The sequence below is a fragment of the Dermochelys coriacea genome, chromosome 1 (assembly GCF_009764565.3).
Source record: "Dermochelys coriacea isolate rDerCor1 chromosome 1, rDerCor1.pri.v4, whole genome shotgun sequence".
Classification (NCBI taxonomy): domain Eukaryota; kingdom Metazoa; phylum Chordata; order Testudines; family Dermochelyidae; genus Dermochelys; species Dermochelys coriacea.
The window spans coordinates 3,982,389-3,998,903 of record NC_050068.2 but is presented as its reverse complement, the minus strand read 5'-3'; the positions used below and the strand labels follow the sequence as shown (position 1 = coordinate 3,998,903).

The 16,515-nt window shown below is 44.3% G+C and overlaps 1 protein-coding gene across 1 annotated transcript; it reads right to left on the bottom strand.

Moving 5' to 3' along the window:
• Positions 1 to 15,077: 15,077 nt before the first annotated feature.
• LOC119847556 (olfactory receptor 52E2-like) lies at positions 15,078 to 16,016 on the bottom strand. Its single transcript, XM_038382408.1, has one exon. It carries the CDS (start codon positions 16,014 to 16,016, stop codon positions 15,078 to 15,080), a length of 939 nt encoding a protein of 312 aa, XP_038238336.1.
• Positions 16,017 to 16,515: the final 499 nt, after the last annotated feature.

Below are 16,515 nucleotides of genomic sequence, written 5' to 3'. Positions count from 1 at the left end.
TGGTAGGGGAGTTTCTGTGGTGAGGACAGCAGAACTAACATCAACTATCGGTTGCCGGCTTCTTCCTAGCACAGGGCATTTATTCCTCTAGTGATCAGTGGAATTACACTGATAGCACCTTTTGAGCTCTTCTGCTTTTATAGGAGATTTGGGATGGGGGTTAGAGGAATGGTTCTGGGTCACAGAATGTTAAGGCTCCCATCCCCCTACTGTCTTCCCAGGGCAAAATGGGATCCTCCCTTCCCATCAGTTGTAAACCCCTCTTTCTGTGGCCGGCCCTCAATAGACACCTGAGTCTATTCGAAGATATCAGCTAAAAAATCCATGTTAGCCTCAGACTTTACATCTTTGTCCCACAGACACTGCATTACTTCAGCCTTACATAAGCTGCGCAAATGTTCTTGAGCAACAAGACTAAGCATTCCTTCAAAACTTACTACCTCTTTACCACTCACCCATTTTCCCAACAAATCTTTCACATTGTTTACATATTCCCCATTATTCATCCCAATATCCCTCTTAAGATTCCTAAATTTAACTCTATATATTTCAGAGGTAATCTGAAAAGTTTGCAAAACAGTATCTTTAAATTTACAGTACTCTAACGCATCTTCGACAAGCATTCCATTGAACACATTTGGAGCTTTGCCAGTGAATTTTGCAATCAGGGTAGGAGCTCTCTTACCATCAGGGATTTCATGTATCACACACAGCCTGTCGAAGGCAGTCAGATATTCAGCAAAATCATCGTCTTCACTGTCTGCAGAACATGAGTGTTCCCATTTGTGGATTTTTGGAGTGATGGGAGCCATTGGGGTCAGGGGCCTCTGGTTCTGCTTCTCGATCAAGTCCAGTTGGTGTTTTCACTCTCTCTATCTCTACCTTTCTCTTTCTTCCTGCCCTCTCTCTCTCTCTCTCTCTCTCTCTCACTCTTTTTCTTCCATAGCCCTTCTGTGTGCAGCCTCCTCCCTGACTGCTTCTTCCTCCCTAGCCGTTTTGTGTACAAAATCATATTCTTTGAGCCTCATTTCTGCCTGCCATGTTTGACACTTGCGGTAGTTTCCCTTGTCTGCTGCTTCCAACTTTGCCAGCTCTAGTATTGTAGTTCCATCATTGGTAGTCATTTTTCTGCTTTCTTTTGCTTATTTCCCTCACCGAAATTAAAAAAAAGAAAATGACAGAATGGTGACCTCCTCTTGACTGTCCTCAGCCACTGCACATTCTCAGAGGATGAAGGACGGTCCAGACGGGGACCGGGTCAGAGACAATATGCGGCAGTGTGTCCACTTTTCAATCCAGTCTGAGACACCTCCCGGACACAGGAGGCCTCATGACCCCTCTTTGGTCTGTTGATTGGGGAGGACGTCCATTCCCCATTTTGCACAATTTCAGGACTCGAAGTCACTCTGATCTGATCTCAGAGAGAGCAGACCCCTCTCCCACCATGAATAAAATGTTATCTATACAAAAACGATACAGGCACACAAATAGGACAATCCTTTTTAGGAAACCATAACTTTTCCTATTACAACTCTCAAGACATATTTGTACAAAACGTATCATATATGCCAGAATTATAACAAAATCATACAAATATGAAGAATATGGGGGGCAGTGTCCTAGAGAGTTTATAAGGAGGATCCCCACCTAGGCGTTCAAAAGATTCCTGTACCACCATGTACACTAGAAAACCTCCTGAGGTCTTACCCAACCCTGATATTCTATGATTCTGTGAAAATACCAGCGCACTCCAATAGCCTCAGGGCAACAGATCAGGCGAACTCTCTGGCTTTTTCCTTGTATAATGTGGGATATCGTGTGAGAGAATATCAGGTCATTTTTGCCCTGCTTTGGTGAAGGAATCATACAGCGAGTGGAGATGTCCCATTCTACTAACGCAGATGCAGGATAGCAGATCCCATTTCTGAACTGATTTCTGAAGGATCAACACAGTATTGAAATTTGATGCTTACCTAATGTATAGAGTAGATGAAGTATTAGAACAATTGGGAACTGCCAGACATATATTCACTTTTGACCTCATAAATGGATACTGACCAAACCAAATAAGCTTGGTACCAAAATGCTGGGAGAAAAAAGCATTTTCCAAACCTTTGGCTTCCATGAATTCAGGATCTGATCATTTGGCCTCCGCAGTGTAGCAGTGACATTTCAGATGATAATAGAGTGGATATTATAAATGCAATCATCCATTAAAAGGGGTTTTTAGTCCCTTCTCATGTGGCAGCATTCCCAAACATAATGCAGATGGCAGTACATTACACACAGGGAAAAAAGGCCATTGTCAATTGTTAGGTTGCACAGTCTGAAAGACTCAGTTTGCACTGATAATCTGAGACAATGGTATCAGCAAATCATTTCTTTAATCCTGGGGGAGGCTCGCAACCTGAAGTTCTCCAGAGTCTATTTTCTGCTCTTTCCACTGCTCACAGAGCCAAGGGAATTGTCTGTGAATCCTGGCCGACCTGTGAGTCCACAGGCAATGTACAGGGGAATCATAAAGATTGGTGTCCAGCCCCCCGAGTGCAAGGCATGTCAGATTTATACACTGATTCTCAGGGCTCTGCCTTCCTGCCGCAGTAAGGAGATTTACTCTCTCTGCTGAGTCGGATTTTGGTGAGTTGCCTCTTTCTCCGTTAAAGTTAGTGCTGAGGGCTCTGGAAGTGTTCCTGGGTTCAAATCAGGAACCATCAGGGTAGGAGTTCACCAACGCCACAACTTGAACTGTTTAGTATTATCAGAAAAACCAAGGGATTTACCAGGTAAAATTGGAATTACAACTATGCTGGAAATAGTTTAGACAAATATTTGTTTTTAAGATGCGTTTGTTGTTTCTTACTGTGTCCTTCTATCAATCTCAATAGCTTCCTTTTTTGGGCTGTGTGGTTCTTCCTCTCATTCACTCAATTTTTTCAATTCAGCAACTTTATTGCCCTGTTAGGAAGTGCAGCCAGAGCCTCTGCAGTGGGTATCTGTGTGACCAGAGATTTCACAACAAGTATGGGTCACACACTGGTCAGATTCTGCTCTCATATTTTGCCTTCAGTGGGTAATTCCAGATTGACCCTGGCCTCCCGGAGTGGAAAATCAGAGCCCCTGTGTTTTGCTATCCCTGTCTTTCATGCCTGGTCTCAGAACGCCACATAAACTGGGGGTTTCCTTTAGACTCTTTCATCACCCCCAACCGTGTAGCGCTCCCTGTAGCAGGACCTAAAGCGATGATTATCACTGCTTAGAGATGAAAGTTAAACAGGAAGAGTGATTTTTTCACCATTGAGATCAATGGGAAAACTCCCAAGGTGGCTAGGAGTTCACCCTAAATCTACATAGAGGGACTTAAATGAATGGCCTGATTTACACCAACCAAGAGACTGAGTGACTTCAACTGGCATTATCCTGTGGCCTTGAAGGATGGGTGATTTTGTGTAGACCAAAGAAGTACAGACAGGAGTGTAGCTGAAATATCCAACTCACAGGCTTAGAGGGTCAAAATAATTAGGAAAAAAACTAAGAAGGGGAAGGAGTTTCTCTTTCTCTGAGCCCCTTCCTCCCAGCTTCTGGAGATGAGAAGAAAGCCTAAAAGGCTGTAAAAAGAAAAGCAGGTTTCTGGCTTAGAGGAAACCAGGCGGTGTAGGAAATCTCACCTGGGGAGACCCATGCCATATTGTGTCTGTGTGTGTGCATGGTGGCAGGAGGGCGGGAAGTGCAGTATCCAGATCACAGTCGTGCAGAGTCCTGAAACCAGCAGAAATAGCAATGCACATCCTGCCTAATGTACGTATGAAAGAGTTGTAATGAGGCCTCCTGGGGAAGCGGGGTGGCTCAAACAGTAATGTAACATGGACCACACTGTAGCAGTCTGTCTCTGATACCATCCCAAATCCTGACCATCCCTCCTCCCATGAACAACCTCACTACAGCCTCGTGGCAATGTCAGAAATTGCCAACATGGAAAAGCAACCTCAGGAAGGGGTGTCTGGGTTTCTAGAGAGCTGAAATATGTTAAAATTTTGAGTCATTCTGAGGAAGAGTTACTTACCCTGGCTCTTTTTAGTTTCCATGTCTTGTCTTCCTCCTTCCGGGTCTGTCCCTCTGCACAGGCTGAACTGCTGCTGGGGTTCCCCTCTCCCAGGAAAGGCTGATCAGTCTGATTTCCCCCTTTTCCCCTGGTCAGGCAAACACCGAGTTTAACCTTGTGTGAGGAGGCATTTGTGTGAGCTCTCACTGTGGGGTCTGGCACCACGTTTTGGTCCCAGGTGAGGGGTATCACTGTGTGGCAGGGCTGGAGGTTATGGGGATGGGGAATCTTTATGGACAAGTGGCCTGCACTGAAGGTTATGGGGCAGGGAGTGGGATGTACACAGGCAGGCCGAATGCACTGAGGGTTGTGGGATGGCAGGCGGGGTGTTCACAGACAGGCGGGCAGAGCTGTGGATTGTGGGGGAGGGAGAGGGTGTACAGGAACAGCTGGGAAGCGCTGGAGGTTGTGGGGGCACAGAGCAGCCTGTGCAGAAACAGGTGGGAAGTGCTGCTGAAATTAATTTTTTCTTTGTGCTTATTCGTTGGGACCTTTCTTGGCCCCGAATGAGTTTGGTCGGTTCTTATGGTCATTTTTCTTTTCCCCGGCAAGCCACAGAATTGAAGCCTTGGTCTCACAACCTTTACTCGGTTTGGTTTCCAATTGTTGTTGAATGTTATTTACATAACTTCAGACTTTTCACTGGTGGAAAGAACCACTGATCTTTGCACCTCAGCTGCTTCAATCTCCCACCATATCCTGGACCCACTGTCTGAACTCTCCTTCCCCATCTCAGGCTGCCTTGGTTCCAACATCATGCTGGTTGCCGGTGTCTTCTCCATACTCCCCAGTATCTGTGGCTCCCACAACCTCCAAACTGCCCTACGCTCCCCACAGCTCTTCCTCTGCAGGGGGTGAGATGCCTCCCATCACACCTGGTCCCTTGGAAGGGAGGAGGGATACACCGGTCAGAAATCTCACACAAATGCCAAGGAACCTATGCTTCTTCGCTTGTTACACCGATACACAGCACATGGTGCTTCAGGGACTGCTGCTCAGGAACAACTCACAAGCTGAGAATTAGGCACATTATATAATGAGAGCGGGCAACCCTGGCACATGTGAGGGTTTAGATCAATACAGCTGCCACATGCAGGAACCACTGGTAGCTGACTGAAACAGTGGGCCATTGTGACACAGATGTTAAACCCAGGATGGTCTGGGACGATTTTCTAGCCAGCTCTGTTACTCATGAATGGTGAGGGTTGTACGTTCATCCTTAGTGCAAAGATTTTATGGGGTGAAGTCATTATTTTTCGCACCTAAAACCTTCATGCATACAGCACCTTATGGGATCCCTCAGCTTCATGAAATACATGTGATGAACACACAGACAAAATTTCTTAGGTCCCAGAGATGGCTGTTTGTGACCATGGGGTTTCTTGTTTCTTTGAACTTTCCTATTTATCCTTAATTTTCTTTCAGTTGCTGTTTAACACATTATAGTTGGTTTGAAGTTAATGCAGTGATCCCTGGGTCAGGGAAGAGTCCAGTGTGAAGAGCGTACCTCAGAGTGGGAACACCCTACTCCCTGTCCCAAGTGACCATGATGAGACAGGGGATTCAGTCTTCCAGGAATCCTCGCCTCAGCTATGTCGTAATTATGAGGACTCTTCCACACAGGAGAGCGGAAGGGGAGTCCTTGAGGTCAGGCAGGCCTCTGGGAATAGGGACTGGGGACTCGGACTCTTTCACCAGACAATTCCCTTGGGGTGACGCAAAAGCCAGGAAAGATCCCAACAATAGTTCCCCACTTACATTAGGGAACTGTGAGAATATAATGGGTTAGATTTTAGTGATATATAAACAGATATGTAATTTGTGAAATCTTTCAAGAATTGATAAAAGCCAAAATGTGTAACTTTGGGGAGAACATAAGAACCTAAGAATGGCCATACTAGGTCAGACCAAAGGTTCATCCAGCCCAGTATGCTGTGTACCGACAATGGCCAATGCCAGGTGCAATGGAGTGTGTGAACCTAACGGAGAATGATCAAGTGATGTCTCTTTTGCCATCCATCTCCACGCTCTGACAAACAGAGGCTAGGGACACCATTCCTTACGCATCCTGGCTAATAGCCATTAATGGACTTAACCCCTCCTTAATTTATCCAATTCTCTTTTAAACCCTGTTATAGTCCTAGCCTTCACAACCTCCTCAGGCAAGGAGTTCCACAGGTTGACTATGCGCTGAGTGAAGAAGAACTTCCTTTTCTTTGTTTTAAACCTGTTGCCCATTAATTTCAGTTGGGGGACCCTAATTTTTATATTATGGGAACAAGTAAATAACTTTTCCTTATTCACTTTCTCCACACCACTCATTATTTTATAGGATTCTATCTTACCCTCCCCCCGCTTTAGTCTCCTCTTTTCCAAGCTGAAAAGTTCTAGCCTCTTTAATTTCTCCTCATATGGGAGCTGTTTCACACCCCTAATTATTTTAGTTGCCCCTCTCTGAACCTCTTCTAATGCCAGTATATCCTTTTTGCGATGAGGAGAGCACATCTGTACGTAGTATTCAAGATATGGGCATACCATGGATTTTTATAAGGCCAATAAGATATTCACCATCTTATTCTCTATCCCTTTTTACATGATTCCTAACATCCTGTTTGCTTTTTTGACTGCCGCTGCACACTGTGTGGACGTCTTCAGAGAACTATCCATGATGATTCCAAAATTTTTTTTCCGGATCAGTTGTAGCTAAATTAGCCCCCATCATATTTTATGTATAGTTTGGGATATTTTTTCCAATGTGCATTACTTTACATTTATCCACATTAAATTTCATTTGTCATTTTGTTGCCCAATCACTTAGTTTTGTGAAATCTTTTTGAAGTTCTTCACAATCTGCTTTGGTCTGAACTATCTTGAGCAGTTTAGTATCCCCTTTCTCCATATTTTTTATGAATAAGTTGAATAGAATTGGTCCTCGGACTGACCCTTGGGGAACACCACTGCTTACCCCTCTCCATTCTAAAAAATTACCATTTATTCCTACCCTTTGTTCCCTGTCTTTTAACCAGTTCTCAATCCATGAAAGGATTTTCCCTCTTATCCCATGGCAACTTAATTTACGTAAGAGCCTTTGGTGGGGGACCTTGTCAAAGGCTTTCTGGAAATCTAAGTACACTATGTCCACTGGATCCCCCTTGTCCATGTGTTTGTTGACCCCTTCAAAGAACTCTAATAGATTGACATAATTTCCCTTTTTACAGAAACCGTGTTGACTTTTGTGCAACAATTTATGTTCTTCTAGGTGTCTGACAATTTTATTCTTGACTATTGTATCAACTACTTTGCCTGGTAATAACATTAGACTTACTGGTCTGTAGTTGCCGGGATCCCCTTTCGAGCCCTTTTTAAATATTCATTTGCTATTTTCCAGTCATTCGGTACAGAATCTGGTTTAAAGGACAGGTTATAAACCATAGTTAATAGTTCAACAATTTGAAATTTGAATTCTTTCAGAACTCTTGGGTGAATGCCATCTGGTCCCGGTGACTTGTTCCAATTAAATTTATCAATTAATTCCACAACCTCCTATAGTGATACTTCAATCTTTGACAATTCCTCAGATTTGTCATCTACAAAAGATGGCTCAGTTTTCGGAATCTCTCTAATGTCTTCAGCCATGAAGCCTGAAGTAAAGAATTCATTTAGTTTCTCCGTGATGACTTTACCATCTTGAAGTGCTCCTTTTATATCTCGATCGTTCAGGGGTCCCACCAATTGTTTAACAGGCTTCCTGTTGGGGCTCACATACCTCACTACCACAAACAGTCCCAGCCATTGAACCAGTAATTTGAAGAGCAAGCTTGGTTGTAACTGTAACACTCCATCACCCAGTCTGAACACTCACAGCTGGACCCCTTTGTTATCGGCCTTCTCTTCTACCTGCTGTGCATTTAGCATAATTATTCTAGGAAACACACCAAGTCTCGAGGCAATTTCTTAATTGAAGAATGTATTGGACTCTGTTGATTACCTGGGGACTTCCCATCAACAGTTCAAAGGGAGAAAACTTGAAGGTTTGAAGCACCACCCTGATTGGGTAAAGGAGGTGGGGGAAGAGTTGATCGCAATGTTTGGAATCTGAGGCTACAAAATTCATTAATGTCTCCAGAACAGTTCCTTGAAATCGCTCTACCAACCCATCGGTTTGGAGATGGTAGATCAACATTCTTCATGTCTTTACCCTCAGTAGTCCTTGATGTCTAAGGATTTATTGGGGTATTACCACCCAGGAAAGGACTTTCATAAGGTAATTCACTCATTTTGCTCATACCCAGAGTGATGGGACTATGCCTCGAGGGAAATAAACCTCTCTGGGTGCCTTTGTCATCGAACCAGGCCTGCGGTCTTTCTTTCTGAATAACATCAAGGTCTGCTGAATTAGTAGGTTGCCTTCCCTGCCAATACTGATCATATAGGACCTCCAAGGAGAGAAGCACTGAACCGTGTTACAGAGGCAACAAGATTCTTGGTCTTACCAACAGCTAGATGAAACTCTGTGTCTAGGGATGAACAATTCTACTGTCTGGGGCAAGTCAGTGATTGTTTTGCCTCCTGCACATAGTATTGCCACTGTCTCAGTCACTAGGGTTCCACCACTTCCCTATTCACCACAGAGAGTTGTTCATAGACATGGCTCAGGATAAGATTAAGTCATGGAAGTCACAGATTCCTTGACTTTCGGAGACCTCTGTGACATTTACCACTTCAGCCCTGGGGCAGCGGGTGGAGGCTCCTGAGCTCTCAGCTGCCATGTGTGGCCAAGAAACCAGCAGCTTTCAGCCACCTCGGGCGGTGGAGCACTGGCATTGGGAGCCGTGGAGCTCTCTCACATGGGCTGCAGCAGGGGCTCCCACCTCTGAGGTGCTGGTGCTGCAGTGGGGGCCACAGAGCTGTTCTCTGCAGTGGCAGGAGGTGCTGGACCCTCACCCATCCTGAAGTCCTGCTCAGGCTCTCATACTCTAGATCAGGCTTTAATCTTCCCCATTTCAGTCTCTCTCCCACACCCCCATTATCTGTTGGTGACTATTACTAAAACTATCGGTGACAGAAAACCTTAGGTAAGACTATTCAACTGGTCTGCCCCTCTTCCTGAAAAAAATTGTGTAGTGGGCCTGGATATCCACTCCCCGGGTGAACGTCTTCTGGATGCTGTCGAGGGCTGTAGTCATTGCAGGCCCATGGATCTGGCTTGAAGTGTCCTCCACACCATCATATTTGTCCTCCCCTATTCCTACCAACTCTGTCAGTTCTATTCATCCTCCCACCGGGCTGTCAGACTCCATGTTCTCAGTCAGCTGTTTCCCAATTTCTTTATGACTTCACCAAAGTGATTCCTGTCCCTCCCCAGTATGACCAGAAAGGCAGATATTGGAATAATTTCCCAAGGCAGTTTATAAAGGTTTTGCACAACTAAGTTTCCACTCCAGATTTCCTTTATTAGTCCAAAGGGAACTTGGTGTTGATTACATCCAAAATACAATTATAAGCAAGTACAGACTTTGTATTATATCCTAGCAACAATACAATTATATGGTTAAGCAGGATCTCAATAACAATGAGGACTCTGGTGGAACCTTATGGACTAACAGATTTATTTGGGCATAAGCTTTTGTGGAAAAAAAACCTACTTCAATGAAAGCCTAGGTTTAAAGCTTAAAACCTAAAGCTTCAGACAACTCTGTAAGACCATAATGGAAGATCCTCTTATAGGCAGTCATTTTAAAACATAGAGAATCCCTCTAGGCAAAACCTTAAGTCACAAAATGATACAAAAACAGGAATACACATTTCCTCCAGCAAAACGAATTTCCAAGCAAAAACAAAGAAATCCGTATGCATTTTCTAGCTAGATATCTTACTAACTGTATAGGAGTTGAAGGGCTTTCATCCTTGATCTCTTCCCAGCAACGGTATCACACAGACAGACAAAAGCTTTTTCCCCCTTCCCGATTTGAAAGTACCTTGTCCCTCATTGATCATTTTGGGTCAGGTGCCAGCGAGGTTTCCTTAGCTTCTTAACTCTTTACAGGTGAAAGGATTTTGCCTCTGCCAGGACGGACAACTCGTAAGAACTATATAGTCAAGGAAGGCTGGGTTTTTTACAGGTTGTTTGTGAGCATACTCTTCCTTCATGCCAGGGGTAACTGGGGCACCATGACGCTCAGAGAACTTCTTGTCTTGCTCCCAAACCACATCCCACTTAGTGCTGGTTCACATACTCTCTGACAATTTGACAGTTCCCTTATGGACACTGCCGGCCTGAGAAAATATTGTTTCTGGTGTCTGCAGAACTTTGCGTGCTATGTGAATCACACTAATAACACACACAAATCAATTTTCTGCCCATTCTTCATCAAACTGAACGCTTCAAAAAATCTTCCGTAGGGTGGCTCTGACAGTCCAAACAAACTGCTGAGAGGCATTCTTGTGGCGTTTTTTACAACAGATGACTTTTTCCATCTGCATGCACATCTTGTGTCACATAAAACTGGACAATTCCATTTCACTCCAAGTGTTTTCTGGCCCTCTAAGGAAGCCTGGTGTATTCCAGGCTGTGGCAAGATGGTAAACAAGCCCTCTAGAGTATAAAAAAAATCCTATTGCTTTCCAGTTTACTTTGCAGGCTTCAACTAAAACCTAATACAATTTATGAACTATGCAGTGTGTATATATAGCAGTGGGATGATCTTGCACCATTTTTGCTGTACTCCACTTAAATGACCTGCCATGACAGCCACCCCTTCAGAACACTCTGCTCGACCGTCAACTTTGCAGTCCTCGATGCTTGTAAGAACTGCTTAATGTTGCGATAGATGGTGCCAGCATCCCCTCGCTCAGAGGAATCAACAAATGCTAGAAATCGTTCCTTTATTTCCAGTTTTTCTCTCTGATACACACTGTCATTTCTTCGTGTTTAAAACTGAGTACTGCATCAACGAGAACAGTACAAAGCCTATTCTCCTGAACTTTCTGAATGCATCTGATGAAGTGAGCTGTAGCTCACAAAAGGTTATGCTCAAATAAATTTGTTAGTCTCTTAAGTGCCATAAGTCCTCCTTTTCTTTTTGCAAACACAGACTAATATGCAAAAAGAAAAGGAGTACTTGTGGCACCTTAGAGACTAACAAATTTATTAGAGCATAAGCTTTCGTGAGCTACAGCTCACTTCATCGGATGCATTTGGTGGAAAAAACAGAGGAGAGATTTATATACACACACACAGAGAACATGAAACAATGGGTTTATCATACACCCTGTAAGGAGAGTGATCACTTAAGATAAGCCATCACCAACAGCAGGGGGGGGAAGGAGGAAAACCTTTCATGGTGACAAGCAGGTAGGCTAATTCCAGCAGTTAACAAGAATATCAGAGGAACAGTGGGGGGTGGGGTGGGAGGGAGAAATACCATGGGGAAATAGTTTTACTTTGTGTAATGACTCATCCATTCCCAGTCTCTATTCAAGCCTAAATTAATTGTATCCAGTTTGCAAATTAATTCCAATTCAGCAGTCTCTCGTTGGAGTCTGTTTTTGAAGCTTTTTTGTTGAAGTATAGCCACTCTTAGGTCTGTGATCGAGTGACCAGAGAGATTGAAGTGTTCTCCAACTGGTTTTTGAATGTTATAATTCTTGACGTCTGATTTGTGTCCATTCATTCTTTTACGTAGAGACTGTCCAGTTTGGCCAATGTACATGGCAGAGGGGCATTGCTGGCACATGATGGCATATATCACATTGGTAGATGCGCAGGTGAACGAGCCTACAAAAAGAAGGATTCTAGGTGGACTCCTCCTGAAGGTCGAAATAGCAGCCTGGATTTCTACATAGACTGCTTCCGCCGACGTGCACGAGCTGAAATTGTGGAAAAGCAGCATCGCTTACCCCATAACCTCAGCCATGCAGAACACAGTGCCATCCACAGCCTCAGAAACAACTCTGACATCATAATCAAAAAGGCTGACAAAGGAGGTGCTGTCGTCATCATGAATAGGTCGGAGTATGAACAAGAGGCTACTAGGCAGCTCTCCAACACCACTTTCTACAAGCCATTACCCTCTGATCCCACTGAGAGTTACCAAAAGAAACTACAGCATTTGCTCAAGAAACTCCCTGAAAAAGCACAAGAACAAATCCGCACAGACACACCCCTGGAGCCAGGACCTGGGGTATTCTATCTGCTACCCAAGATCCATAAACCTGGAAATCCTGGACGCCCCATCATCTCAGGCATTGGCACCCTGACAGCAGGATTGTCTGGCTATGTAGACTCCCTCCTCAGGCCCTTCGTTACCAGCACTCCCAGCTATCTTCGAGACACCACCGATTTCCTGAGGAAACTACAGTCCATTGGTGATCTTCCTAAAAACACCATCCTGGCCACTATGGATGTAGAAGCCCTCTACACCAACATTCCACACAAAGATGGACTACAAGCCGTCAGGAACAGTATCCCCGATACTGTCACGGCTAACCTGGTGGCAGAACTTTGTGATTTTGTCCTGACCCATAACTATTTCACATTTGGTGACAATGTATACCTTCAAATCAGAGGCACTGCGATGGGTACCCGCATGGCCCCACAGTATGCCAACATTTTTATGGCTGACTTAGAACAACGCTTCCTCAGCTCTCGTTCCCTAATGCCCCTACTCTACTTGCGCTACATTGATGACATCTTCATCATCTGGACCCATGGAAAAGAAGCTCTTGAGGAATTCCACCATGATTTCAACAATTTCCATCCCACCATCAACCTCAGCCTGGACCAGTCCACACAAGAGATCCACTTCCTGGACACTACGGTGCTAATAAGCGATGGTCACATAAACACCACCCTATATCGGAAACCTACTGACCGCTATTCCTACCTACATGCCTCTAGCTTTCATCCAGATCATACCACTCGATCCATTGTCTACAGCCAAGCGCTACGATATAACCGCATTTGCTCCAACCCCTCAGACAGAGACAAACACCTACAAGATCTCTATCATGCATTCCTACAACTACAATACCCACCTGCTGAAGTGAAGAAACAGATTGACAGAGCCAGAAGAGTACCCAGAAGTCACCTACTACAGGACAGGCCCAACAAAGAAAACAACAGAACGCCACTAGCCATCACCTTCAGCCCCCAACTAAAACCCCTCCAACGCATCATCAAGGATCTACAACCTATCCTGAAGGACGAGCCATCGCTCTCTCAGATCTTGGGAGACAGACCAGTCCTTGCTTACAGACAGCCCCCCAATCTGAAGCAAATACTCACCAGCAACCACACACCACACAACAGAACCACTAACCCAGGAACCTATCCTTGCAACAAAGCCCGTTGCCAACTCTGTCCACATATCTATTCAGGGGATACCATCATAGGGCCTAATCACATCAGCCACACTATCAGAGGCTCGTTCACCTGCGCATCTACCAATGTGATATATGCCATCATGTGCCAGCAATGCCCCTCTGCCATGTACATTGGCCAAACTGGACAGTCTCTACGTAAAAGAATGAATGGACACAAATCAGACGTCAAGAATTATAACATTCAAAAACCAGTTGGAGAACACTTCAATCTCTCTGGTCACTCGATCACAGACCTAAGAGTGGCTATACTTCAACAAAAAAGCTTCAAAAACAGACTCCAACGAGAGACTGCTGAATTGGAATTAATTTGCAAACTGGATACAATTAACTTAGGCTTGAATAGAGACTGGGAATGGATGAGTCATTACACAAAGTAAAACTATTTCCCCATGGTATTTCTCCCTCCCACCCCACCCCCACTGTTCCTCTGATATTCTTGTTAACTGCTGGAATTAGCCTACCTGATTGTCACCATGAAAGGTTTTCCTCCTTCCCCCCCCTGCTGTTGGTGATGGCTTATCTTAAGTGATCACTCTCCTTACAGTGTGTATGATAAACCCATTGTTTCATGTTCTCTGTGTGTGTGTATATAAATCTCTCCTCTGTTTTTTCCACCAAATGCATCCGATGAAGTGAGCTGTAGCTCACGAAAGCTTATGCTCTAATAAATTTGTTAGTCTCTAAGGTGCCACAAGTACTCCTTTTCTTTTTGCGAATACAGACTAACACGGCTGCTACTCTGAAACAGACTAATATGGCGGCTACTCTGAAACCTTTCTGAATCATTGTGCTTTTCACAATATCAGCAGCAACTCATAAAAGCTCGTTTTGAGTTGAGTGGCTTGTGAGATTGAAATAATCACTCAGGGCTTTTTTGTTTCTTTTCTGTTGGGTTTGTTTTGCAAATGCTTCATCATACTCTAAATCAAATTGCATAATTCTACAAAGTTTCGACGTTTTGCGGATATTTCTCTCTCTTCCTGCCCCTTCCTTGCTTAGCCAGGTAAAGGATTGATGATTCTAGCAGCATAGTCTCTGTTTTCATGTAATGCCAGCTTTTGAGAGTTTGACAACTGTGCCACTATAGAACCAACTTTTAATTGTTTTTAAAAAATGCCACCTTTCAGAACACTGCGTGTGTATCGCAGATTGTATATGTTTCTGCAGTTTTTCCCTGTATATTTCCTAACTCTTACTCCATTTTCACTGAACGGAGGGTCTCTGAAAAAACTGGAAAACTGTCTGCAAAGAAAACAGAAAATTATATCTGCCTGCTCACTGTACTCTTAAAATGAAAATATCTTGTAATATTTCAATGTAAATGAGAAAGACCGTGACACAACTTTGCTGATTCTAGTGTCCTGAATTCACTTTCTCTCCTTCTTTGGACTTTATACCACTTAATCACTTATGGCATTTGCATGCCTCGGGGCTTTCGTCGAAATCTGGCTCCTATAGCTTACTCAGCTGTGTGACTCCTTTTGCTGCTTTGTAATGTTTAGTTCAACCAAACTGGGACACGGCACCTTGATTAAAGAGCAGATATGATTTCCCCCTGTTGTCACACAGGTTTAAAGTCAGTGGCCCAAGTTAATCACCTTAGGCAGGTGTATTTGACTGCTTTGTCACGAAGCTCTTTGGTTTTGACCCCATAAATGATAGGGTTGAGCATGGGAGGCATGAGGAGATAGAGGTCAGCTAAGATGATATGAACATAGGGTGCGATGCCTTGACCGAAGTGGTGTGTGAGAATGGAGAAGAAGGTAGGGGTATAATATGTCAGCATCACACAGATGTGAGCTGTACAAGTGTTGAGGGCTTTCTGGTGAGCTTTCTTAGAGGAGATTCTGAGGACGGCCCTGATGATCCGACCATATGACAGGGCAATGAATGTCAGGTCAAACCCACTGATTACAAATGTTAGCACAAAGCCATATATCCTAGTGACTGTGATATCCCCACACACCATCTTCACCACAGCTATGTGCTCACATTGTGTGTGGGGGATAATGCGGTTGGCACAGAATGGCTGATGACGCAGGAGAAGGGGTAGGGGCAGAATGAAGAGAACAGCTCTTATCAAACCTGCAAGCCCTAGCTTAGCTATTTGTGCATTGCTGAGGATGGTGCCATATCTCAGAGGGTTACATATGGCAACATAGCGATCAAAGGCCATTGTGACGAGGGTGGATGAGTGCATAACAGAAACTGTGTGGAGGAAGAACATCTGGGTGAGGCAGCCAGCCACAGTAATGCCTTTCAAATTGAACCAAAATATGCCCAGTACCTTTGGCACGACAAAGGTAGGTGTGGCAATGTCTGTAAGTGCCAGTATGCAGAGCAGCAGGTACATCGGCTTCCGCAGAGTCTGCTCCTTACCTACAAGAGACAGAAGCGTGAAATTTCCCAACAGGCCGATAATGTAGAATGCAAAGAAAGGGATGGAAATCCAGATGTGGGCCTCCTCCAAACCCGGGATGCCCATTAGGATGAAAGTTGAAGTGTCAAAGTGGGTGAAGTTGAAAGGGGCCATGAGGCGGTTGATACATCAATACGACTCAGAAATGCTGAAGGTGCCTGTAAAGGGTGAAAAGAACAGCAAGGGGGTTATTCTTTGTAAGAAATAATTCAGTAAATAGTTATAGTTATTAACATTCTCAGAGTCTTCTTGAGTGAGGAGTGAAGAACCACCGACGATGTCACTCCCTACTTTATATAGAATTAGTATATGGAGGGAACCGGTTGTTTCAAAACTTGGTTTCCAGACCACTTTGTGGGAAAATTACAGACTCCACAAAATGGAGTCCAGCGTTATGTGGCCTGGTCACATGGCCTTTTAGAGTCATAGCATCCATTATGTACAGGCTGTCTGAAGCATTCTCAGGGAGGCTCACCAGGTAGGAGATAAGTTTCTCTTCAGGCCTATTATTTCTGCCAATGTCTCCTTGCCCTGAATAGGTCCTTCCCAACCAGCTGTTTAAACTGACACCAAGTTCCCTAGTGGGTGTTACTCACTTGTAACTACATTTGAA

Coding starts and splice junctions, on each gene's coding strand:
- LOC119847556 (XM_038382408.1), bottom strand. CDS start 16,016: ATGGCCCCTTTCAACTTCACCCACTTTGACACTTCAACTTTCATCCTA.